At 39.5% G+C, this 26,294-nt stretch overlaps 1 protein-coding gene across 4 annotated transcripts in view; it reads left to right on the forward strand.

The window, feature by feature from the left end:
* The first annotated feature begins 472 nt into the window (after positions 1–472).
* The window catches only part of CDK13 (cyclin dependent kinase 13), a 56,445-nt gene continuing 30,623 nt past the window's right edge, over positions 473–26,294 (forward strand). For all 4 annotated transcript variants that reach the window (XM_040060401.1, XM_040060418.1, XM_040060428.1 and 1 more), the window contains exons 1-5: positions 473–1,665; positions 11,515–12,120; positions 15,687–15,845; positions 16,106–16,245; positions 18,160–18,330. In XM_040060401.1, the coding sequence (XP_039916335.1) occupies positions 473–1,665; positions 11,515–12,120; positions 15,687–15,845; positions 16,106–16,245; positions 18,160–18,330 (2,269 nt within the window). The remainder of the gene's footprint in view (positions 1,666–11,514; positions 12,121–15,686; positions 15,846–16,105; positions 16,246–18,159; positions 18,331–26,294) is intronic.

Here is a 26,294-nt window from a genome sequence, read left to right on the forward strand (position 1 = left end):
TCCGAGCCGCGCTGGGCCCCGGATAACTCGCCCGGAGGCGGCCCGGCCCGGCCTGACCTGACCCAGCCGCCCTGCCGGGAACGGCTGAGGGAAGAGGTAGAGGAGGCCCGCGCCCAGTATCCGTGTCCCTGTGCGGCGGCGTCTGCGGCCCAGAATGAAGTGAGGAGGAGCCTCTGCCGCCGGGAGACACTTCCGTGTTGCGGGAGAGGCCGCGCAGGCCTGCGGGACGTTGCCGGCGCCGCTCCGCCGCCGCCGCATCGGGCAGCGCGCCCAGCCCCGGCCTCAGCCCGACTCCGTATGTATCGGTGCGGCCCCATGTGAGGCGGGCGGGCAGTGCGGGAGCGAGCGAGGCCCTGGCCCGCGGGTGTCCGTCCCGGTGCGGGTGCGCGGCGCCGCCGGGTCCCCATGGCGCCCTGAGCGCGGCGGTGGCAGCGGGTTCCCTGGGCCGCACCCTTGGCCGTGAGCGAGCTCGATGCCGAGCACCTCGGACGCGGCGGCCGGCGGGAGCGGGGGCAGCCGGGGCTGGGGCAGCGGCGGTGGCAGCAGCGCGGCGGTGGAGGCGGCGGCCGACAAGAAGCGGCTGCACCACCGGAGACGGAAGCGCTTCGCGGCCCAGCCGCCGCCGCCGCCGGCCCCGCACCCGCTGCTGTTTCCGCTCCTGCAGCCCCCGCTCCTGCAGCCCCCACTGCTGCAGCCGCCGCTGCCGCCACAATCCCTGCTCTTCCTGGCGGCCACTGGCGCCTCCTCCTGTTGCGGGGACGGCGGGGAGCGGAAGCGACCGCGAGGCAAGCGGCGCTCGGGTTCCCGGCACAAGCGGCGGCGGGGCCGCGGCGGCGGCGGCGGGGGTACCCAGGAGGCGGAGAAGCGGCGCGGTAGCGGCGGGTTGAGCACTCTGGTGGAGGAATACGACGACGTGAGCTCCCAGTCTGAGGGACTGTTGGGTAGCGGCGCGGCCGGCGGGGGTAGCGGCGGGGGCAGCCCGGGCTCCTCCTCGGGCGGTGGGACCCAGCGGCAGCGGGGCGAGGCGGAGCGAAGCGGCCGGTCCCGTCGGGAGCACCGCGGCAGCAGCGGACGCTCCAAGGAGCGGCACCGAGAGCATCGCCGGCGGGGAGAGGAAAAGGCGCAGCAGGAGGGGACGGCGGCATCGAGCCGCGGGGCATCCGAGCCCTCCTCGTCCTCCAAATCCCGCAGCCGCCACAGTCACACTGGGAGCCAAGACCGAGAGGGACTCAAGAGCAGCAGCAGCGGCGGTGGCAACGACGGTCGCAGAAAGGGCTCCCTCGCCTCTCCCAGCAGCGGCAGGAAAGATCGGGAGAGCAAATCGCACCGGAGCCGGACTAAAACGGCTAAAGAGCCGCCGTCGGCGTACAAGGACCCTCCGAAGGCTTACCGGGACGACAAGCCCGAGCCCAAGGCGTACCGGCGGCAGCGCTCGTCGCCCAGCCCCGGCCGGGATGACAGCCCTCCACTTCACCGCTCCTCACAGAGCCAGCGCAGCCGCAAGTCGCTCAGCCCTGTGGGCGCTCGCTCGCCACTCAGCCCCTACAGCCGACGTCGATCCCCCAGCTACAGCCGGCACAGCTCGTACGAGCGCGGCGTGGATGTGTCGCCCAGCCCTTACAGCAGCTGGCGCCGGTCGAGGAGCCCCTACAGCCCCGTTATCCGGTAAGTCCAGGCCCGGGGGCGAAGGCGGGATGGGGTGGGGGCGTGGTGTGCGGTGGAGGGGAATAATTACTGGGATAGGAATGTAGGAGAAGCCGGAGAGGTTTGAATCTAGCAGCAATCTCTTCCTCTTTCCGTTTTGCTGCCAGAAGGCTGGACTGAGGGGCAGGGGAGAGGGACAAGTTACAAAGATCTTCCTGTCCTGTCTCTCGGGCAGAAAGGGAGATGCGGGTACCTGTAACACTTCTGCGGCTAGTTTCACTCCGTGGAAGACCACCTGGCTAGAAAAAGGCTTTTAAATGTTAAAGGGCACGACAACATTTTCAGGTGAGAGTGACTGTAGGAAGATGCTCCTTGGAGGTCAGGCTTTCTGAACGACTATTTTTGTTTTTTAAATATTTGCTTACAAAGTATAGACGTTCTGTGGTACATTTTTATGTGTCCCGTTTCTGGGTAAAATAGGATGCGTGTCGAATATATCTGGGTTTGGTTTAATTTCTCCTAATCTAAAGAGAAAACCAGCTGATGGGTAATTCGTGTTTAAAGGGTTTTTTTGTTCTTTTTAGAGCTCTATAGAGGGACTTGGGCTTTCTGTTTTGCTAGAAAATTGAGTCAGTGTCATGTTTTGATAAATTGTCTAGTACTTTATGTAACCTATGAAAAATATAAACTCTTTTTCTGATAAGGTTATGCACGTGTATATGATTATTGTATGCTTGCAGAAAATTTTTCTTCAGTTTTAGTGGGAGCCCAGGGTCTAAAGGACAGCATTGCTTGAGTTTCTGAATTTTATGTGGAGAGGAAGTGTGGGCTGTAGCTTTCTAATCAGATGCGAATCATGTTGTGGAATTAAAGCTCTTCAGAATATTTTAACCTGCTGAAGAGTACACTGGAAATTTAAAAGTATTTCCGCAGTATGTGTTTATAACTGAAGATTTTTATTTCCTATATTGGGATCTTACTATTGCCTTGTTGTTTGTAGACCTACTTAAATTCATATCTGGACTTTATTTTTAAAGCTATCCAGCATTATGTTGTTCCACTGACAAGAATTTTGTTTACAAGGCATTACCTGGTGGGTTGTCAGAGAACTGTTCTCTGGTGTTTTTAATAAGCCATTTGTGTTGATCGCCATTTGGGGTATCCTGTAGTGTATCCAGGGAACATGATAAAGCTGATCTGTGTTTCAGTGACTCTTGGTAGAGTCTGCTGTCCTGAGTGTGCATCAAATGCTGTTTAAAGAGCAAAGTAACAAAGTTATGTCCTACTTTGTTCAGACAGATAGACCCAAAGTGCCTTGGGATAAGAATAGTGGTTATCTGAAGGTGTGGTTGTATGGAATAATTTGGTATGCAGGGTGTTTCAAGAAGAAAGCACTAATTGATCTGAAAACATCATGCTGTTCTTCTGTGAGAGTCTGTTACAAGTGGTTAAAATGCGCTTTCAAAATTATTTGAATAATAGTGTAGCAGGAATATTGTGTGCATAGTTTGATTAAATGGCCTAGGAATCAAATTATTTTCTGTAGTTACTTATATCCTGGAATAGGAAAGCTAATAATGATGCACAGAATTACGTATATGAGGCTTGCATTTAGGAATAGCTCAGTATTTAAGAATAGTCAGATTAACAGCCCAGTTAAGTTCAGGGTTTTGTCTTATGCCCTGACTAATTGGGCTATAGTAGAGTTTTGTAGGAGTGGTCTTTTTCTGTTGGTGTAGTGTGCCTGTGATTTGAAGCATGATAGTTCAAATCTTGATTTTGGTATTGATTCTCTTGTAAGTAAGACCTTCTTGCACCTGCAGATCTGTTTTTAGGAGTTAGCTTTGTGACTCCCTGCCTTTCTTCCTCCCTCCAGTTGAATTGTAATTTGCATTCAGTTTTTTAAACTGCTTACAGGCAAATAAATGCAGACTGTCAGGTTTACAGGAAAGGGATTGAAATGGCTGAGTGAAAATGAGAGACTTCTGTATGTAGAAAGAAAGGTCTGTCCTAAGGGGGCATTCGTTGCAAAAATGTCACTTTCATAGAAAACAAAAGAAACCTAAAGGGTGAAGATAAAATCAGTTGTTAATTATGTTTACATGTTGTGGAGAAATGAAAGTCAGTGTTTTTTTCCTTCCATACAGCTATTGATCATAATGTGTATTGCAATGACAGTGGAGAAATAGAAAGGAAGGGGTTTATACTTTTTTTTTAACCATTCAAAACTATGTCGTAATCACTTTTTGCTTGACTCTGTAGTACTACTGCCAAAATACTGACCATTTTTGCTGTCCTGTTTAATAACGATACAGAGTGGCCTTAGACTTGATAGTTTCATGGAGGCAACAACTTCTTACAGCACCTGTGTTCTTCATCTGGATGATTTAAAGGCTTAGTTCTGGGCTTGTATCCAGCTGTAATGATGTTCGGACACTAGGAACTTTGTATGTGACTATTTCAGCCTGCAAGTCTTTTTGCTCTTTTTGGTTTATGTCTCATATGTGTCTTCTCTAATGTTATGTAAACTACCCAGTTACTTGGATATGTAGAAAATTATTACGAAATGCTAGGAAAGCTTGTGTGTTTAATGGCGATTTTTTTATCTAGGTGTATCAGCTTCTTAGGGAGAAACTTCTAGTGAACAGCTGAAGAGAAACAAGTGAAGTCAGCTTTGCTCATTTGAAAGAGCAATGGTGTGTTGTTGCTGTGAGGTTTGAATTACAGTACTGATTTTGCTGGTTTTAGGTGATGTTGTTTGGCTGTGGATTCTAAGGAGAAGCAAAGACACTGGATGCTTGGTGATTGAAATCCATACTTGGTGATTTCTCTTTGAATGACTAATTGCCTTTTCCATTATAATAGCAAGAAAAGTTTGTGTTTTGGATAAAGTGAGCCGTATTCACTTGTTGGACAAAACTTCTTCACTTGCTGCTGGCGGATTTGTATTTACTCTATTTTCTTGTGGATAGGGTAACACAGCTGTTTTAAAGTAGCGCATGCATATTTTCAAAATCGAAGTTCTTCCAAAAGTATGAGATATTTATTTCTCTACTGGTAAAATGTCTGGATTAAAATAAAATTCTTAACCAAACCCCATGGTTTACAAAAGAAGCAGACACAGTCCCTTGCTTCCTACAATTTCATGCTAAACTAGTTTATAGAGAACTACTTTTTGTAACTTGAATCAGGTCATATGCTAAGTGATCACACATTTAATTCAGTTAGAAGTATCGATGAGTAATCATATTTTTCCAAATTTGGATAAACCTGCCCATCTGCTTAGATAAGTGGGTGGGGCACTACTAGCATAGTACTACTATGTGCATAGATGTTGCTTGTAGAATATTTCATTCTGATACTAGAGAGTCATCTCAGTCTGTATTGGTAGCTAGTCCATAGTAGTGCGGCTGTGTAAAATATGGGTCATTTATGTGCAAAATCACAACAAGTGTAGGGAAAGCAGTAAAATATATATTCAGCTACTAAATGGAGAAGCGATGGTGCCATACACTGATATGAAAATATCTTTAATTCCAGTAATGCTAATGCTTTTGAATTTAAAGGATTAAGAGAGAGTTTGACTTTCCCCCCCATTAGTAAAAAATATTTTTTTAATTTAGAGCTCTCTAGTTTTGTTTAGTTAAACTGTATTTTGCAGAATTTAAAATGAACCGCTCTAGGTTTTCATTGTTTCAAGTAGCTAAATTTTTCCAGTGCACATTGCTGGCTTTTGCCTTTTGCTCATGTACCTTTCCTTTTCCTTATTGCTGCTGCTTCTTTCCTTATTTGAAAAAGGAAATTTAATTTGAAAAAATTGACTTCAAATGTGTTTAAAACACAGATTTTGAGTTGACTTGACCTGTTGCTGACTGATTTCTTTGTAGGCCAAGTTCTCATATGACAATTGAGTTTTAAACACCTTCAAGAAATAAAGCTCAGCTCAAAGTTTTCCAGTATGTATTGGAGACCCTTGTAAAGATTTACAGTTTGAATCAGTAAGGCAGGTTACGTAGTCTTCATGTACAAAGCAGCTGAGTAGGAGGTTGGTTGCAGAGCTGCATAGAATACAACCTTGAACTAGGGGCTAGAGTAAACAAATAAAATTAATGAATAAGGTATCAAGTGAAAGAATTCTATTACTGTAATGGCATAAAGAAGTGAACTATATGTTTGCCTGCTAGAGCAACATGGAAAAGCTATACTATGAGCCAAAATGTTTTGTCAAGGTGGTTTATGTTACGAAGGGATTGTAAATGTCTTGGAAGGTCTGTAATGAAGGCAGTTGATTAAATTTAGGTCTCTCTTTTCAAATACACTTGCTGTGCAGGGGGGGATGGCAGTGCTTTGTCACTAGTCCAGCATTAGCTGTGGGTTAAAGAAAGAGCTGGGCTACAGTGGTTGTTTTAACCTCCTTTGGACTGTTAGGTTTCTTGGTTTTGCCTTCCGGCTCTCATAAATCCCTTTGTGTTATGCCATGTTAAAAAGTTATTGATGAAGTTAGTTTGCTTATTCAGCTCACAGACCCTTATGTATTTCAGCTACAAAATTGTTTGGTAACTTGTAGCTGGCCACCAGCATGATGGTTTTAGCTTGCTCTTGAAGCAGTTAAGAAGAGGTTTTCAAGTTTAGAAACATGAGAAGATAACACATGATCGTTCTGATTTGTCAATAAAATATAACTCTTTTTTTGGTATTAAGGGGACAGAAAGAAACACCTAGAAAAGTAGCATGGCAAGAAAAACTGTGTAAGCTGAATGAAATGTATTACTGGAAGTATGATGTAGGTGACAGTTTTCTTTCTTCTCTGGTTTCAAATATCAAGACAGTAAAAGATAGCGCTCTAAGCTACTATTTTGAATTCTTTTATTCTCTGCTTGACAATGTAAGTGGTATTATAACAGCAGACTTTTTTCTTTGTTAAAGTAATCAGTAAATTTACTGTTTGGAATTTATTAGTGAGCAAGTGAAGTGCAATAAAATGTTGCCTATCAGGAAGGAGAAACATTGTAACAGTTTTGAAATCTGTAATTCAAAACGTTTTGGTCGCTGAAGTAGTTTTTTCTAAAGTGACTAAGTACACTGTATGAAGCAGAGAAACAATACCTTTTTGTTTTATGAAATGTTGGGTAATAGGTAAAACCAAAAAATTAAAAAGAACTGTGATACCTAAGCCAATATTATTTTCTTTCTCGTCTTTGAGGGCACATTTTTCTTGGTCTGAAAAGTGGAGTTTTGGTTACAGGGTGGCTTCCTTACTAGTGCTTTCTTCCTCTATTACTTTCTTTAATTTTGCCTCTTCTCCTATACAGTCTGTAGATAATGTCTTAATGGGTTTTTCTTTTTTTGTTTGTTTGGGATTTTTTCCTTTTATTTTATAGCTATAGCTAAAATGTAATTTCTTCCACATCCCTTTCCAGCTAGTCTAGTTGTGCTTCTTTGTTGCCGTCTCTAGGGAAGAAACAAAGCAGCTTTAGAACTTACACTACTGATACTTATGGTCTTCAGGTGCATAAGTTTTGTTTTTTCTTTTTGTCCCTTCCATATACAAAAACACACTGACATTTGTATGTAGCTCAGAAGGGATTTTACAGGTGTCATGAAATGTGGCAGTTGTCCTCTCTGTGGAGATCTACACTTGCGTGAAGTGAATTCAAGATGCTCATAAAGACTGATAATGGCTTAAGTGGCAAAGGTACTCTAAAATGGGGCAGAACTTCTGGGTGCAAACAGGGGGAATCATCAAAGGAAAGTTAGCTTCTTAGTAACTTCTGCTTCTTATTAGGCCCCCCCCCCCCCCCCCATGTGCCTTTTATTAAGAGTGAGGTGTTGCCTTTATGTTTAGTAAACTTCCTGATCTCTTCTTACTTCAGGAAGAGGAATTTGAATTGCATTGTTCGATGTATTTACTTTTTGCAGTGCAGATCTGCAGTTGCAGCCACTGTTTTTTTGTTCCTTTTTACTACGTTAAAAACAAGCTGCTGACTACATCTGAAATAGTTGGTGTCAAATGTCAGCTAAGGCATTTTACATGTGTATGTATGCATGCATACACATTTAATAGAGACCTGTTGGAAGATTTAGACTGTGTATTTCAGATGTCTCTCCTGGTGTTTCTTCAGGGTCTCACTAGGTAGTCAGTGTCCTGTTAACTGCCAGCCACTGGCTGTTGTGTGAGCATATTTCTGTGCTGCTGTGACTTCATCTTTTATGTCAAGTGTTAGGTCTGAACAGAGTGAGCTGGCTGGTTTTACTATGTATAAGGCAATATTTCTCCCCTCTGAGTACTTTATAAACTTTGGAGGGAAAGCTTGTAAATGTGTCCGTATTTTTGTGTTTGTGCCATTTTTGTAAGTGAAAACTTGTACATAAGTTATCTAGTCTGTTGGGGCTTCTGAACTACACAGATCAAGGAAGGTGATAGTTGAGTGTTTGAAAAGATCATTAGGCTTATGAAAAGAGCAGGTTTTTTTCATTGCAACTTGAATAACTAGCACTTTGACAAATCTGCTTTTTACTTAAAATTCAGGATTTGTCTGTTTAGTTGAAAATGTTAATGTTTTTCCTGTATTCTCTAGGGTCCAGCTCAGTGGTTCAGGTACAGCAAAAACCTTGCTAAGGTTTTTGGGATGCTAAAGGTACTGTACAGATAACATACTATTTTTTTCCCAACATAAATAATGGAAAGTTTTTGGAAAATTTAAACCAGTGCAGAGGTTATAATCAGTCAGCATATTTCATAACTAGGCTGCTATCATTTAGATCTGCTATTAAGGGCTATAATAGGTGCTGGGACTGAAACATAACTGTGTGTGTAGATGTCTGCTGTCTCCCACATGAATGCAGTTTTGACATGAAAAAGTTGTGCAGTTGTCATGTGGAGCATGAAACCCACAATAGACGATGGTTGGGTTTGGGGTTTTTTTTCAGCTGAGCTTGCATAAATTCATGTTCATGTCCCGAACTCTCTTGACTAGTACGGGTAAAGTACAGACATCAATCCACTGTCAATTCTTACTTGTTTTTGAAGTAATAGAAGTTTAGGTTGTTTTTGCCCTAGGTTTTCAAAACTGCCTCTTCTTCACTGAGTTATGGTAGCTGATCAGGTGATCAAATTAGTTGTCACTGATTTGAACAGATTTTTTCATTTTATCCTTAGTGAGCTAAACAAACCTGTTTCTATTTTGTACCAAAGTAGAACAGAACCAGTCTTAGAATCAGGCATGATCTCACTGTTGTTTTAAACCGCTACTTCTCTTTTCTAGTGCATGTGAAATTATGTCTGTATTTGTTAGTTATGCGATTACTTTCTTTGTTAGGTATCAATCAAAATAAACGTATCATACTTATAAAAGAAATAGGGCTTATTGACCTTTAGGACATGTTTTAAATTTAGTACAGGTTGAAGTGAAGTACTTGGGATGGAGATTGTTCTACAGGTAATTGGAGAGAGAGAGTCAGTTTGAAATAGCCGATTTATAAACAAGATGTGCAAGGAAATTTTTTCCATGACTGGTCAGTGGCATCCTCGCAAATGATGCACCATTTATAGAACTCAGTTTAGGACTAACGGGAACTATTAGCTTGTGCTTGATGCTGGAGAAATGTAATTATACTGATTCCAAGGTGGGTGCAGATCTGCAGCAGTAACACCTCTGTTTGAGATCTATAGTAATTCCTCTTCGAAAATGAGACAGCAGTGTGAGGAGAGCTCTGGTCTAACATTTGAGGTGTGTGAATTTTGTAGATTTTCTCCCTTTTGTTTTTCCTGCTGCATTGTCTTAACTTTGTATAATGGAACTTTGTACCTTTTTAGTTTTACTTCTGTTTGGCCAGACCTCTGAAAATACTCTGTGGCATTTAGTACTTAGATTTTAAAAATAATGAGAAAAATTACTTCAGCAACAGGATTCATAATGGAGAAGTGAGTTTTCAATGGAATTTTTGTGCTCAATATTATGATTTTATTTGGTGTTTATTAGATATGAACATTAATATCTCTTTATTGAGTGAACCAAACATTAGATTCTGGTTGAAAATTGTTTGAAGATAATGACAAGGCTTTTCTTCAATTAAAGTGTAAAAAACTATTAGGATTATTATTATTAGTCATTGTTACCCTGCTGTGCCAGAAAATCCTCTAAAGTCTGCTTCCTGGCATAGAATTGAACTGTGCTAGTTTGCAAGAGTTATCTTTCTCTGGGATTTATTTTTTTTCTTTCATGAGTCTTTAGCCATTTGGATCAATTTCACCTGTAGAATTTTGAAGTTTGTGCTGTATTATACAGTGTGCATATATATTGTTTTCAGTCACTTTTTGATTGATCTGAATGACTTTCTAATTGGGTAAGAGTTCCTGCATTATAAAAAGAGAGTGTAAATTTAGAAATTAGTCAGTATTGCACACAAAAGAAATGTTACTGTACTAGATTAAATAATAGTTGAAGTGTTGAGATGTAATTTCTTGTGTTGATAATTAAAACTGAATCAATTTAATTGTCAGTAAAATTTAATTTGGTGTGGGATGAGTAGTCCTCGTAATAAGGATAGTTTGTTTGGGTTTCTTTTTTGTTGTTGTTGGTTTGGTCTGGGTTTTTTGTTTCCTTTTGTTTTGGCAACTTCCATACACTGGTGTGATCTTTTGAACTCTGAAATCCACATATCTTCAGAAAGTCTTATTTTTGCTATTGCTTTATACTTTTCTTTTTTTGTTCAGCTGATGAATACTGGGTCTTTTTAATCCTGAGTATGTGTTTTTCTCCTCTCCAAATGATAAGCCAAATAGATTTGCATTAAACTTTAATAATGAAGAAAATACTTGTAAATCTGATAAATATCCTTGTTATTCTTGGTATGGTAAAATGAATTAAAACTCCAAATTTAATTTAATTTATTTCATAATATTACTGTGTGGTAGCAGTGGATTAGACTACTTTATTGTTCCATGCCTTTCAGCTCAATTAGTTTTTTTCCCTTTATTTCTTAATAAACAACTGACTCAATGAAATTTTCAATGAAAAGTCATTCATATGAAATGGTATTGTTGTACAGCAGAAGTTAAGGATAGTTGTGTTTCCCCCCCCCCCATTCTAGACAATTTTCTTGTTATGATTTTGTAGGTGGCTTAGGTTTTTTGTTGTTGTTTTGTTTGTTTGGGTTTTTTCTTTCTATTAGTATTCCGATGCAGTTATAGCATAGGCCCGTTTGTGGGTTATGTTTGCTTGTCAATAGCTATAACAAATATTGGGTGCTTGGCTTTTGCAGGGGGAGGGAAGTTGTTTGTTTTGGTTCTTTTTGAAGTTGTGCAGTTAGATTTCAAAAAAGGAAAGCTGTCTTTCAGTTGGCTACATTACAGCCTTTAGTATTCCATTCTTTTTTCTTTAATATTCAATTTTTTTCTGTTAGGTTCCAGTATTGTTTAGATTTCTCTTGTCCTGTTGTAATTTTAATTTCATTTTGTTGAATTCTGACTATGAAGTCAATTGAATTTTTCTCAAATACTGTATATACTAAATGTGTTTGTACAAGTTGCATACATTGATTTTTTTTTTAAGGAGAAAAATATCTCTAAAGTAGTGAGGAAAGCAGAACATTTATTGCCTTACATAAGTATCGTATTTTGCAGTTCTGTGAGAGGAGAAACTACACCTAAGAGTTTTAATGTTTTCTACCAGAAAGGTATAGAATCTTGTTTGGTTACCTATTGATTTTTATTTTTTTAATGCATGGTCTTTCCTATTTCATAGGTTTATTCTTTGAGCATGGTAGTAAGAGTTGATTTAAAAAATGTAATTTGTCAAAAAAGTGTATGTGCTGGGAAAGCAGCTAGACTTAATTTTACCTGGGTAAATCTTTACTTTTTTGAAACAGGAGATCAGCAAAATCTCGAAGCAGAAGTCCATATTCATCAAGGCACTCCAGGTCTCGTAGCAGACACAGACTGTCTAGATCCAGAAGTCGTCATTCAAGTATCTCTCCTAGTACATTGACTTTGAAGAGTAGCCTGGCTGCTGAGCTGAACAAAAACAAAAAAGCAAGAGCTGCTGAGGCAGCCAAAGCCAGTGCAAAAGCTTCCAATACTTCAACACCTACTAAGGGAAACACTGACACTGCTGTAAGTGCACCTCAAGTGAACAATGTTAAGGACCTGAAGAAAATCAAAACTGAGCATACACCTTCTCCTACCAGCAGTGCAAATCTGAAAAACGACAAGGCAAAAGCAAAGGTCTCGCTTCCTGAAACAAAAGCGGAAAATAATTTAATTGCAGACAAAATTACTAAACAGAAGCCTGCAGCAGTAAAAGAGAATAAATTGACAGTTGTAAAACAGCCGCTGGTCCCTGTAAAAGAGAAAAGCAAACCGAGTACACCAAGTGTAGTAGCCAAGGAGAAGGATCGAATTATTGCACTACCAACCTCCACGCTGCCACCCTTGCCTTTGCCTCCCACGCTGCCTGAAGATAAAGAAACTGATAGGTGAGTTGTGACAGAGATTTGCTTTTGGGATTGTTTTTTCCTTTTTATAATGGTTGTTGTTATTTCCTTTGGAAAACAAATATAAAACTATATACTAGATCAAGCTAATGCATTGTTTAATTTGTTCTTGCTCTTCAGCTGTTAGGTGATTATTAGTGAGCTGGAGGAATTTGATCTTAAAAATAATTTAATTAGCTCTTGAAAAAAGAAGTGTTTGGTCTAAGAATCTTTCTATACAAAGTCTACTAAAGAAATATTTTAAAAATTTCTGGTACATGATCGTTTTAGGACTACTGAAAGGATGCATTCAAGGATTCAAGATTTCAAGTTTGGTGTGAAAATATACTTCTGGGGTAGAGTTGAATTCAGTAGCAATATGTGAAAATTATTTAGCTGGGGTTTGAAGAAAAGATTCTCTTCCCTTTGAAAAGCAATTTTTTAATAGCTGGGTGTTATTTTAGTGTAATTTATTTCAAAGATCAGTATTATTTTGAGTATGTTTAATGGAAGTGAAGTTCATGGCTCATTATTTGTCTTAATTTTGAAGTGTAAAAATTGGTCTGTAGTGAAGAAATTAGTTTCTGTATTCCAAGTGTCATCTGAATTTAGCCTGTGTTAAGTCTGTCTGTAGTCCTAACAGAGAATCTGTGCTGTGATCAGTATTGGAAATTTATGCTGTTGGAGAAGTGGGGGTTGTTTTGTTTTGTGTTTTTGTTTTGTTTGTTTGTTTTACTGAAGGTGCTACATGTCTCTCTCATGTATGCAAGAAATCACAAGTAAGCCAGAAATTTTTAGCTAGAGATGAAAATGTTTCTCTTGTGTTTGCTAGTCATTTAAGTTTGTATTAAACCTTAAGGGTGCATAGAAGGCCTTAGAAAATAAATACAACTGAACATAGTATTAGACAGATACACATTTTTTTTAAGTTGTAAAAAAGAAATAATTTCTTGCCCTTCAGCATTAAACTCTAGCAAATGTAATAATGGTGTAGCGAATGGATGATTGCTTTTACATTTGTGACTAAGCTGTCCTCTAGGTAAATGAGAATTCTGATACCGTGAGCAAGATTTACTGTTTTGACTAAAAACTAGTTTATCTAGTTGAACTAAATATGACTGGCATTGCAGTATTAATTGCAACAACATGAAGTGAGATTTCATATTGAAGCTGGCTGATTGCTTCTGAGTATTATTATTGTTATATTTTAATGGATCAGCTGTTTTAAGTTAGCTAATCTGAGGAGTTAAGCTGCAATTAAGCAGTGGTTCTTTGAGCACTGGGCTCATTCTCCTTTCAAAACAAAAAGCCTACTGCTTGCAGATGGCTGCATTAGAAAGATTAATGAGAAGTAATGGAACATCTTTTATGCTTTGCTTAGTTTTGCCTATAGGATGTTATAAACTTTGGATCAGAAATTATAAATTGTGATAAAGCTTAAGTCATCAAAGGACGAAGATCAGTGTTTTTAATTGCAGAGGTGGGCCAAGGTATTTACCTTGGGCTCTGCGTTACTATGGAGAAATTGTGGCAGCAAAGAAAGCTTGAGCTCAGTGCTATGCAGAGCTGTCTGGTTCCTTCAGTAAGAATCTCATAAACCCACAGATAGGGGACCTAAGGGAACATCAGTGTTGCAACCCCATAGTGTGGGTTAGCTGAAAGGGAAAATTGCCCTGGTTGTCAATGATGTGTGATTTAGCAGACATGAAAAAAATAGGCTGCTCTTGGCTGCCTCTGTTTTCATGTGCCACTTCTAAAATCCATGTCAGAACCTTTCATATGTTATGTTTTCACTCATATTGAAAATTTTGGGGAAAAATTATGAGAAATACTAATATATGAACTTCAAAAGTAAGGGGTTTTTAGTTGCCATGACAGTTACATGCACTGCACTAAGGTGGTTTGTTATTTATAGCATTAGCTATTATATTTGTGGTGAGGGCAGTCTATGTTTCCTTTTGATATCTTTAAAATGGGGTGGTGGCAGTTTAGGAAGTAGTAAAAGATGTAGAAGTGTTCAGCTTTCACAGAGAAGCATAGACATATGCAAAACACTGGAATGCTTTATTTGAATATATAGGGATTACTCATCGCAAGAAAAGTAAGAAAAAATGTATGCATTCTCTGTTATGGGAGTTGGCAATATCTTCCTGTTTAGAGAAGTTCCTGCTTTATCTATGAAACTAAGCAGGTAAGAAGGTGTAGAAAAACCATCACAGAGAAGGATAAATAGTGCGATTTGGCAAATGCAACTAACTTGGAAAATGCTCCCTCAAAGCATGACTTTAGTTTTATTGATACAGTGATGGGAATTAAGAGAGTGAATACTGTGTGAGAACCTGTAGAGGAGAAACAATTGTGTAATTATATAAAGTTTAGCCATGGTCATGGCTTTCAAATTACTGGATATGCAGTAGCTGAACAAATCTAGCTAAACTAAAAGAAGTTCTGGTAAAGTAGAGCCATGTAATTAGGAAAAAAGATAGTGCAGCAGTTACAATTCCTCATTAGAATGGGAAGAGCATTTCTAAGATCATTGTGTAATTGTTAAAAGATGCCGTACATGTGTTGGGGGATTTTTCTCAGGACAGAGATGGACAATATCTTATCTAATTACGGTTGGTTAAAAATCAGTCAGATATCAGTAACCCATATGTTACCTCCGCTGAGGTGTAGCGACCTGGTTCAGGAACGACACGGCAGCCATACCCAGGCTGCTCGGTCCATCAGCTCACAGACACCAGTGTGGTGGACGGCTAATGGCGTTTATTAACTGGTTACATGGAGTTATAAAACCTCTGTTTGCTACATCACATCCGTCTGCTTACGTTACAGGTTAGGTATTGCTTATCTTATCAAGGACACTAACCAACTAAGAGTTGAGGGAGGGGTTCTGTCTGCCCGTACAGCGCGATATCTTCCGACCGCCTGTCCCTAATCTCCCACACCCATATCAGAAAATCATTGTAATTTTTTCATCTGATTTTTTTTCCCCCCACTTGATATGCATGCCGATCACTAGAAATGTGTTGAATCTGGAGTGTTTCAGCAGATTCTGCAATTAGAAATTGTAAATGAGATGATGTGGACAGCCTTCTAATGCCCTGCAGTGTTAATGTAAGCATGAAGCTCATTGTCTGTGGAGACCGATTTTAGAGAGAGCTTCTCTTATATGAGAAGTCACAGTACAGATTTTACCACTATACTTTTGATGTCTGGCAACACCTGAGCTCTAAATATTTTTAATAATCTAGGCCATAAGCTTGGAAAGAAGCTTATTTGGCAGAAGAAGTCCGACCTGGTAAGGCTCCCTGTATCATATGACCTCAGCTTTCACCAGAAAGGTCTGATTTAGCAGTTCTGTAGAACTGTAATATTTAACTGTGCATCTTCCAAGGAGCTATTTGTGAGTCATTTATTCAACTCATGAAAATTTTAAGAGCAGAGATTTCAAGTGTTGGTGCATTGACAGTCTAGAATGTATTTTAAAAAAAAAATCTGCCAAGTTTTGCTTTTATGTTAATATTCTACTATCTTCAACTTATTAGCAAAATGATTTTTTTTAATAGTTTGAGAGAGAATCTTTCAGTGAAGTCAGTTAAAGAAACAGAGAAGAAACTTCGCCATCTGCTTGCAGACTTACCACTTCCACCTGAGTTGCCTGAGGTACCCAAAAGTCCTGAAGAAAAGAAACCAGCAGTTCAGTTACATAGCAAGAGAAGACCAAAGTATGTTTATTAAACTTTTTTTAAACCTTATCAAGCAAGTAGAAATAATAGTGTCTTTAAAATATGTTCTTGTCAAAAGAGTTCTGCTTTTTGACATTTTTAATATTAGTGTGGCTTGACTCAAACTGCATGGTTTATCGCCACTTAACGGTAGTAAGACAGTTAACTAATAATGTCTCATATAGTGTTGAGGGTGTTGTCCAAGTTAAGATATACTAGATATACTAGCTGTATTTTTAAAAATATTTGTTGCCTTCTAGAATATGTGGACCACGACATGGTGAAACGAAAGAAAAAGAAATAGACTGGGGAAAACGCTGTGTGGATAAATTTGATATCATTGGTATTATTGGTGAAGGCACTTATGGGCAAGTTTACAAAGCCAGAGATAAAGATACAGGTAAGTTCAAAAGAAGTAAATGTAATCCTACAATTTTAAATTAACAGAATGAATTTGGTTTTTGTTTTATATTGAGTAAAATTTGTGGTATTCTACCCTCTTATGTTAGGAAAATTTTTTAGTTCTTGGTGTGTTTAGTTTTAAGTCTAGCATTTGTCTAAATTAGAAATTAATGTTTGCTGCATTGGAAATATCTGTAAAGCTGTGGCTGAAATCAAGCTGAGTAGTCTTTAAATTCTAATTCTTACTCTTTGAGTTTTGTTGCTCTGAATAAAGTTGAACTAGTAAAGAAGAGAGGCTAAATATTCTGGGGAAACTAAATGTCAACCTAGACAGGCTGCATGCTGTAATGAAGTTTGTAAAGGGATGTAACTGTGAAAGAAGCTGTGCTTAAAGTTTGGTCATGGTTGTTTGTACTCCAGTAGTCATTAGTTCATGGTAGGAAGAGAATCTGCTTCTGTTCAGCACAGCCCTGAGGAGTTCCACATGTGATATTCTTGCAATATAACTGACTTCACAATAGTGACATTATTTTTTAATTTCATGTTAAACTATTATTGAAATGAGCAACCAGTCACCAGTGGGATACATAATATTGCCACTAGTTCTAAATAGATTATCCAAATTCTTTATATATGCTGTATGATTGTTTTGTGTTCAGTTAGCAGTTCTTTCCATGATTGCTTGCCCTTCTTGCTGGTTTGTGCATGGTTTGAATGCTGGACAGTTTTCTACTTCAGCAGTAGCTGGATCCCACAGGGACCACATACCAGCCTCAGTTCCTTCTTTCTGACTGCCAGAAGAATAAGTAGTGTAATTATAATTCCTTCTTCATTCTTTACCTGTCCTTGTCTCAGTTTGCAGACTTTAGTTCTAGTTGAACTGTCACAGATTTTTACCTCTACCTTGAGAATCTTTGCAAATCATTGTTAGGATCTCCTGAGATTCTCTTCTTTGCACATTTGCGTTTTTATTCTGCCATAACCATATTGCCTTTTTGGCAAACTTCAGGTTAATTGTGCATCACAGTCATCTCTTAACCTCCCATAGAAGTTGTTGCTTTCTGCATTGAAGGTGACCATGCAGATACAGCAAGCAAATCTGTTAGCTTTGGATTCAGATCCTGTGTGGAGAGTGGCATTTTGGCCTTTGAGATATCTTAGAAGAAGCTGTGTAATGGGCTTACACAAGAGCAAGTGGATGTGCTGTCATGCTGGAATATGATCTATTGTGAGTGTATCTTGTAAGTTAGTGTAGGGTAAGTACTTTTTAGAACTAACAAAGATACCTGGTCTTTCAATAAACTTCCCAGACACAGCAATAAACTTCCAAGAACAAAACAGTTGAACAAACATGTATGGTCTGTAGACATCCTCCATCATGAGTGGATCATGCTCCTGCCATTTTGCAGATTCCAGTTTGATCCAGCCCACCCTGCAGTAAAATAGTAAGGGAGAACCTTCTCACTGTAAAAATGGCAGTACCACTTGTGCTTGTAGAAAGTATACTGATGAATTTGAGAACTCTTTAGTCATCTGCCTCATATCTTGAACTGCATACTATTTCTGGCTAGATATATGCATTCAGACCAGTGGTGATGTAGTATTAGGAAATCCAGAGCAGTCACAGGCCTCTGTCTCTAAAGCTGCTGCTGATAATCACTCTTTACTGGTGGATATGGTGTGGAATATCGGGATAATGTGAGTGAAGTGTGCAGGAGGAAGAAGGATAGCCCTAATAGTGTGTAGCTGAAAATTCTCATGTGTAGTTTTGCTTTTGTATGTGATGCTGATTTCTGTTCAGCATAGTGCTTGGTATAAGCATCAGGATTTTAAAAAACAAACATACAAATCAAAACTAAATCCCATGGTTTGGTTGCTAATCTTAATGGATTTTATTTAAATTTTCTCTTAGGGGAAATGGTAGCACTGAAGAAAGTACGCCTGGATAATGAAAAGGAAGGGTTTCCAATTACAGCTATTCGAGAGATTAAGATTCTTCGACAGCTTAATCATCAAAGCATTATCAACATGAAGGAAATAGTGACAGATAAGGAAGATGCTTTGGACTTCAAGAAGGACAAAGGTATGTATGCTAACAGGGTTTGCTCTTTCTGGACCTGTTCTTAATGTGATAGTCTGCTATGCTGGACTTGAAGTTACGTTTCATTAAAAATATGTTTGCAAATTGTGATGCTTGATGAGAGATTTTAATTTTGATTTAAATACAGTAAACAGTTGTTTATTTAACTCAGCTATGCATTTTGCTTGTAGAAACTTTTTCTGCAAATATTTTGTAGGATAAAAAATGTACTGCTTGATTGTGGTTTTGCTGTAGACGAACAGATATTGACTCCTTGACTCCCATGGATTAGGGAGGCCAGCAGTAATAGGAAGCTCTTAATTTTGGAATTTTTTTAACCTTTTCTTTTTTTAGTACTTTCTCATACCATTTAGAGTATAGTAGGCTGAATGCTGAAGAGATGTTGTTCATTTTAGGCCTTGGTTTTATTTGAATCGTTTTTCAGTTACTTTTTTTATGGTGAAGTATGTGTGTTTTATGGGGTAGAAGAAGAGCAAGTTAAAAATGAAAAGCAAGACTTGTGTAGTGGTAGTGTTTTTACCCAAAGGGAAGGCATGCAGACTTCTACTCTTGGTTCCTTCAGTTTTAAGTCTGTCTTGTTTGAATTGCTTCAACCTCCTTAGTCTAGAGAGTCAAGCAAACAGTGAAAAACATGCAGTTGTTGTGTGGTACTTTTGATATTGAAGTGGTATTTTGCTGCTGGAGGCATTTCATTTTAGGTCTAAGTGTTACAAACCTATAATTTTGGAGGTATTTTAGTGTCCTGTGGGCAATTTGTTACATTGTTTGGCTTAGGAGAGTGTTTGGAATGTGGTACCTGTCCTTCTTCCCTGCTCTTCCTCCCCGAGTCTCTATACAGCATGTCCAGCAGCAGTGCAGGTAGAAAATACTGTAATTACTGTATGGCTTGCTGAAATGCCAGGCGATGTGATGAATCAGAAGGTGGCTATGAAGCAGGAATTAGTTTGAATTTTTTTTTCCTAGCATCTTTAGAGAGTATAATACCTTGGACAGCACTGACATACTTAAAAGGGGGAAGTATCTATCAAGTGTTTCTTGAGAGTTGTGCAGGTTCAATGGTCAGGCCCCACTCAAAATCCTGATAGTCTGCAATAGCCAGTTTAGTCTTTGTATGTGAATCTTGCATTAAGTTTTAATTAGGTCTAACCGACTTGCCTAATGAGACCACACTGAGTCTTGACTTAATACATAATGACTCATTAATGAATTTTCTTTCTTTCTGTTTACTGCCATGTTTAGAATTAAATAATAAATTATTTTGTTTGTACTTCAAACTGTGTCTCATTAAGTTCAAATGAGGTTTTTTGTCTAAGTCTGCATTTGTGCTTTTGATATTAATTTTGATTTTTTTTTTTGATATTCTGATTTAATTTCTTGTTCTTATTTAGCAGCATATTAAAACAAGTAAATTTTCAGAACATTTAAAAGGGCAGGGGCTTCTCCAGAGATGCTAGAATAGAATTAACGTCTGATAGTTGAATCAGTTCTGATAGTTTCTTGACAACATTAGCAGGATAATGAGACTGTTGCAACTTCTCTGTGAAAAGATGGAAGTTGTGGTTTTTTTCAGGCACTGTATTCTGTATTTTTCTAATGAATAGTTCATTGTGAGATAGGGATTCATAGATGAATTGTGGCCAAATTGTAGTCTGTGCAGGGAACGAATGCAAGTGGGAGGAAGTTTGGTCATTTTCACAGTAAAGTGTTGCAAATGCAAAAGCTGGCTGCCTAACAAGGAACCATTAGAGAAGTGGTAGTGATATCTTGCAACAGGCAGAGCTTACAGTAAAAGCAGGGTGTTTTCCCTATATGATGAATATGCTTATGCTTAATGTATGTTACATGTTTATCATAGCTTTGAAATATGACTTGGAAGACCCTGATGATATCCCGCTTAGAAGAGTAAGGAATGAGAATATTTGTGCGGTCACATGTTTTTCTAATTAGTATGAGTGAAGTTAATTTTGTTTCTAAGGCTGCGTATCATATGCTGACATAGTACTCATCTGCTTTTTCCCTTAAGGCAATGTGGGGGTTTTTTGGTTGGATGTCAGTAGCTGAATGTGCAATGCATTCAATTTTCTGACAGTAATATAACTGTTGAGTCCACTTTACAGTACTTGATGTAAGGATACTTTTTAAAATAGTAACATTGGACTGCAAGCCAGTAATAGCTTAGCTCGTACAACTTTGTCCTGATATTTTCAGCTGCATTGGGGGGTTTTAAATAATGCACTCAAAAGTCTGGAAGAGACAGGATTACTGGTTCCCATGTTAAAGCCTGTCTCTATATTCTCAATATCTTTTTTATTTTTGAAGAAAATGGAAGAAATTATATTTGTGTTTTATTCTGGCCAGCTTAAATATAAATTTAAGGACTATAAAGCCATGAACAACTTTGATAGACAGTTTTGGGTTTATTTTTTCTCTACTATTAGAAAAAGAATTGTAGCACATTAGAGCAGTGTGTTATAAGTTTTCTAAGTGCATTTCCCTTATCAGTGGAAGTCAGCACCTTAGGCAGCATAGTTGTATAGATCGGGCATATGCGAAGCAGAGTGGGTGATGATGCGTTGATATGTGGGTCTGTACACTGAAGATCAGAAGATTTTCACTTTGCACACATCATTATGCATGAGATGTGCTTAATGATAAAATTGGAGAATGGTATTACTGATTACTAATTAGTAATGTAACATCTTGATTCTCAGGCACAATCCTGACAGATAAAAAATATATGTTGGGTGTGGCCACAAGGAGTACCCAATTTGTATGTTTCTTGTGTCAGCTTTTTTCACCAACCGATCATTCAGAGGGAGATTGGTGAAAACCCAAATTTAATGATGGGAATTCATGACTGAGGTTGTATTTGGTCTTTTGTGTGTTCAGCCACTTTCTCAGTTATAAAATGAATTATTGGGAAAACGCCCTTCTCACTTTGGGCTGTTGTCAGTTTTGGGTTTTTTCCTTCATGAGTGTATCATTTATATGATGTTGGTGTATATCTTTTTACTTTGGGCACTTAAATTGGTTCTTCAGTTCTCAGTTGCTTCTAACAGCTGGGAGATACTTGCAAGTGCTCAACAGTCTGTCTGGCTATGGGATTGACATGATCACTTTTTACTAAACAAATGGTAGATGCCTGACTTAGTTTTGTTGCTGTGAATATAAACACAGTAAGTGTACTGACTGACATGCCTTCCTCCTTTTGACTGGGATAGGTGCTTTTGCTAACCTGAGAGAGCTTGTAAAACTTGGCATGGAGACCAATAATAAAAGATCGGGTTGACATTGCAGCTGAGGGGATTTTTTTTCTGGGTGGGTGTGTGTGTATGTGTGTGTGAATTACCTGTTTATGTATGTTTCTGTAATTAATTTTAAGATCCAAGTTTACTTTAGATTAAATTTTGAATTGATTACAATCAAAAAGTACAAATCAGCAATTTTTTTTAAGCATGAAGTTTGTGTTTATATTGAGAATACTGTAGTACAGGAGGACACTGACTCTACAGTGCATTGTAATGTGACTGTCATGGGTTGGCATAGTTTGGTTTTTTAGTTATAGAGGAATGTGGAATGGTTTTCCGGGTCAGGATCTTAGAATTGCTTTAGAAAGGACAGGGACCTATCAGAAGGTTAGTTGGGGTATTGACATCTGTTTTGACCACGGAGGATGTCAAATGCCCCTTTGGGAAGTACCCATATAAAGCCTGATTCCCTGCAGGTCACTCTCTTGTTTCCGGGTCAGTCACCAGGTAGCATCGTGGGCAGCTGAGGAGGGCCCAGCTTAGGCCCCACTGCCCTTGGGCAGCTGAGCTGGGCCCAGCCAGGCCTCCGGGAGCTGCTGCCTGCATGGGGAGCGGCCTGGGCCGGCTCAGCCCCCTTTTCCCCAGCTGCTGGTGGGGGAGAGGGGAGCCTACAGCTTGGCAGTGCTGGCCACATGCCCGGGGCCACGGCAGAGGGAGCCAAGCCATGGCCCAGCTTAAGAACAGCTGGCTGCAGAGAAAGAAACTGCAGCTTTATAACAACTCCGAGATGAGCCACCCTAAATGAGACTGAGGGGTGGAAAGGAGGATATCTACCAGCCTCCCCTATCAGCACAGCTTTGAGTCTCTACAGCCCTGCAGTCTTGGGGCAAGAGAGCACATGGCCACTGCAGGCCTGGGCAGATTTAACCCTTTCCTGGCAACATAAACCTTCCAAGGCCTAACCCTTCTCTGAGAAAGAGGAGAAAGAGACAGAGTGCACGTAGAAAAGAGACTGTATGAAATCAGTGGATCAAGAGTGAAAGAACTGATAATATTATTGGACAGTGGGGTTGAAGAAGTGGATATTTTTAACCTCATTTCTCTGGGGTAAACTTCGGAGAAATGGACTGTTCCTTGTAGCATCTTAATGTTTTTGGGGAAATGCTGGTTCTAGTCAAAATTGAGGACTGATATGATTGAGATTTAATTGAGAACCTTAAAGCCCTCGCTTCTGGGATAAAAGGAGGTCTTTATTTCTTTTGAGATAGAGAGGATTTTAGAACTAGAAGAAGAGAATCCTTGTTTTGTACTATAAGAAGCATTCTTAAACAGTACCCCAAATACACTGAGAAGCCTGTAAGTAGCCAGGGGAAAGGCTGCTAACGTGGAACAGCACAATCTGCAAAAACTCCTGGCGGTTGCAGATTTGTGACATTGGGAGACACAAGATTGTTGTATTCTTGTAGAGGGTATCTCCATAAGACTCTAGAGAGACTTCTCTCCCAAAGTGAAGAAAGGTTATGTTTAAATGGTGAAAGTGAAAATCACACGTTGTGTCTTTCTGTGTTGTTTTGTAGAGAAGTTAATTGTTTGTAGAGAGAGGGAAGAGTGTTTTGAAGTTTCATTCTGTTTTTAGTTTTTTTTTTTAATTCCATTTTTTTCCCTTTCTTTTAGTGTGGTAATAAAACTATTTGTTTATTTTTTTAAGCTTGAGCCTGCTTTGCTTTTCTTTTAATCTTTCTCCCACAAAAAGAGAATAAACACTAGGACCACTACACTAAATTGGGCAACCAGAATTTGGCAAATGTAAAACCACTACAGACTGACAGGTTACTTTCTCACAGCTGTCAAGGAGTACTTATTCCAAAATCTCGTGTTTTGGAAGGAGTTTGTTACAGCAGTCATGTAGTCAATGTTATATGGTAGCTAGTTTTGTCTGTATTTCCTAGGAAATTGAGTAGAAGCAGAGATTTGAATTTCAGAAACCTCTAATACTCTACAGCTTGCCTTGTTGCTCCCAAAACAGCTGATAGAAACTTACCCAAAAGGTTTTCATGCTAGAGCTAAATTATCAGGAATTGTGTGACTACTTGAGTGGTGCTTCCTGTTTGTGTATGCTGTACTGGTCTTTGGCCTGGAACGAGTGCAGACCCAATTGTGTGGCTTTTCAACTTGCTCCATGTCAAAATGAGAAAAAGATCTGATTATTAATCAAATATTTTTGTTTGTCTGCTTTAAGATTTTGGGTTAGTTGTTTGGTTTTGGTTTTTTTTTTTTCTTATTTCCCTGTATTATGTGATGAAACAAGAAGAATATTTACTCCAAGAACTTCTGTATGCCCTTGGCTTCTATCCCCGTTTCAGAACATACGTGGAGTTCCTGCAAGAGGAAAATGCAGTTGAACTTGAAGGGGGATAATAACACTGTCATTAAACAGAAACTTAATATTGGGTGAAAATGTAAAAAAATAGTGTAGCTGCAATGTTTACTTTAGTCTTAAGGTGATCAATTCAGTAGCTGTGGCTATATTTGTTGTTCTGGAAGTTAAAAGATAGAGTAATAAAACCTGAGTTGAAAGAAAAGACTAATGTCTATTAAAGGAACTTTAAGGAATTTAAGTGTAAGGAATTTCAAGGAATTGGTGGGCAATTTCTTCTTTAATTTTCAAATTCTGGTTGATAAAATCCAGTTTTAAACTCTTGGAATAGTATATCATGAGTACTGGAAGAGAAGGAAGTAGAATAGTAAATGTGATCTAATTATATTTAATCAATCAAGGGTAAGAATAATCTTTGTATTGCACAGAAGAAGCTGAAAGAGGCTTAATAGCAAAATGAAAATCTGATGGAGTCTCATTTTGGAAACTGAGTACAGAACAAGTGTTGAAAACCTGTTTCACAGCTGTGTTGTACGTACTATGTACTGAATGAGGCAGGGATACTGGGGTTTCTCTAAAACATTTCTGTATTTCAAGATACTATTGTAATGCATTTATACTAGAATTGAATTTAAATTTGCATGTAATAAGGCATTTCTTGTCTCCTGGGCCCTTAGATCTCTAATGAGATGTTTTGAGAGACACTGAACAGCTTTCCTATGAATTACATTTGGAAAATAATTGCTTAAAAGCCATCATCTATGGAGGCCCTTGGATCATTCTCCCCTGCACCACCACCCTCCCCTCCCAGTCTGAACTTTTATCTTTGGGAGCAAATGGTGTCCTGTTTTGTTGGATCTATGTGATTTGAATGCAGTCCAAAGAGCCTGCCTGTGTCACAAAAATGCAAAGTATGTTTTGTTAGGATTTTTTGACCTCTCAGAAAATCAACTGTTTCTTGCCGATCATTAGTGCCATGAGTTGAGTTGCCATGAGAGATTGAGTTACCTCTCTGTCTTGGTTTTGAAAGACAGTTGTCTGCCAGGGAAAGCTAGAGCCTCCCTTGGAATGGAGAATGTAAACCCCCTTCCCTCCAAATTATTACAATTTTGCAGTTAGGGGCTTTCAGGCAAAGATATGGGAATAGAACTAACAGTTCTTTACTAGGAATATTTAAAAAAAAAAAAACCACAAATGTAGCAGTACAAAAAAAAAACAAACAAACAAACAACACACCACCAAAAAAACAAAAAAGACAAACAACCACAAGCAAGGAAACAACGAAAAATCCTGGAAAAACCCTGACAGGGTCAGGGATGTGACCTGGCACCCTGTTGGTCAGGGTGTTGGAAGCAGTGTAAATAAATCCTCCTGGAGTAACAGATGTGGTTCTGTGGGTAGAGATGATCCTGTAGAAAGTCGAGTGGAGATGAGATGGGTCCCGGTCTTCCTCTGGGAATCCAGTGGAAAAACCGGATACCTTGTGTCCTTCAGTCCCAGTTTTTCTCTAGCTAGGAACAGTTGGCTCCTCCCCTACTGTGTGGAGTATCTCACAATGGGATGATGGAATGTGTCATGTCATTGGTGGGCCCTAATGGCCCATTATCAGAAAATGTCCCCCTGGAGGATGGAGGGGTGGTGAAAGAGATAAGAAACACTGCCCCACCTGGTTTTAATAGCTGGGCCATCATCAGAAGGCATCTGCCCCCCTCTCGCCTGGTGTTACAAGAGAAGGATAAAACATGTCCCAAAAAACAGCTTTCAGCCGATGAAATAGAATACACATTTTTAGGTTACATAATCCAAGACACTCTCTTGTATGCAAACCTTTACTGCATTATACCCCAGCTCATTTCATGTTAAGAAACTGCTTCTGTTAGAGCTCCATGACCTTGTGCAAATGACCAAGAGGAAGAGATGTGTTAATCCTTTAATTATTCCAAATTGGTACCTTGCTTGCTGAACCCCATCAGTCGTAACTGACAAAAGGCTCAGAAAGGTCCACTTTTCCAAATGCAATCAAAAGGAGTAAGGTGAGGATTGTTGCCATCTATTTGAATCTCCTTTCTTTATTGTGTACCTTCCTAATAGATTCAGCTGTTCTCTCTTATCTCATATTCGGAAATAGTCAGTGTTCCTTGTATCCTTCCCCATGAGACTAGACGGCCGCTGAAGGTAAAAGAAGACTCTCTGACTTCGGGATGGATATTTCTGCTTTTATTCTTATGTCCTGCTCAGCTTTGGAGACCCTACCTGATGGACAGCCCATGCCAGAGAGTGCTGGCCCTTCTCCCGCTGTGGCTTTTTCCCCCAGGGGGCAG

This window comes from Hirundo rustica, chromosome 1 (assembly GCF_015227805.2).
Source record: "Hirundo rustica isolate bHirRus1 chromosome 1, bHirRus1.pri.v3, whole genome shotgun sequence".
NCBI classification, from domain to species: Eukaryota; Metazoa; Chordata; class Aves; order Passeriformes; family Hirundinidae; genus Hirundo; species Hirundo rustica.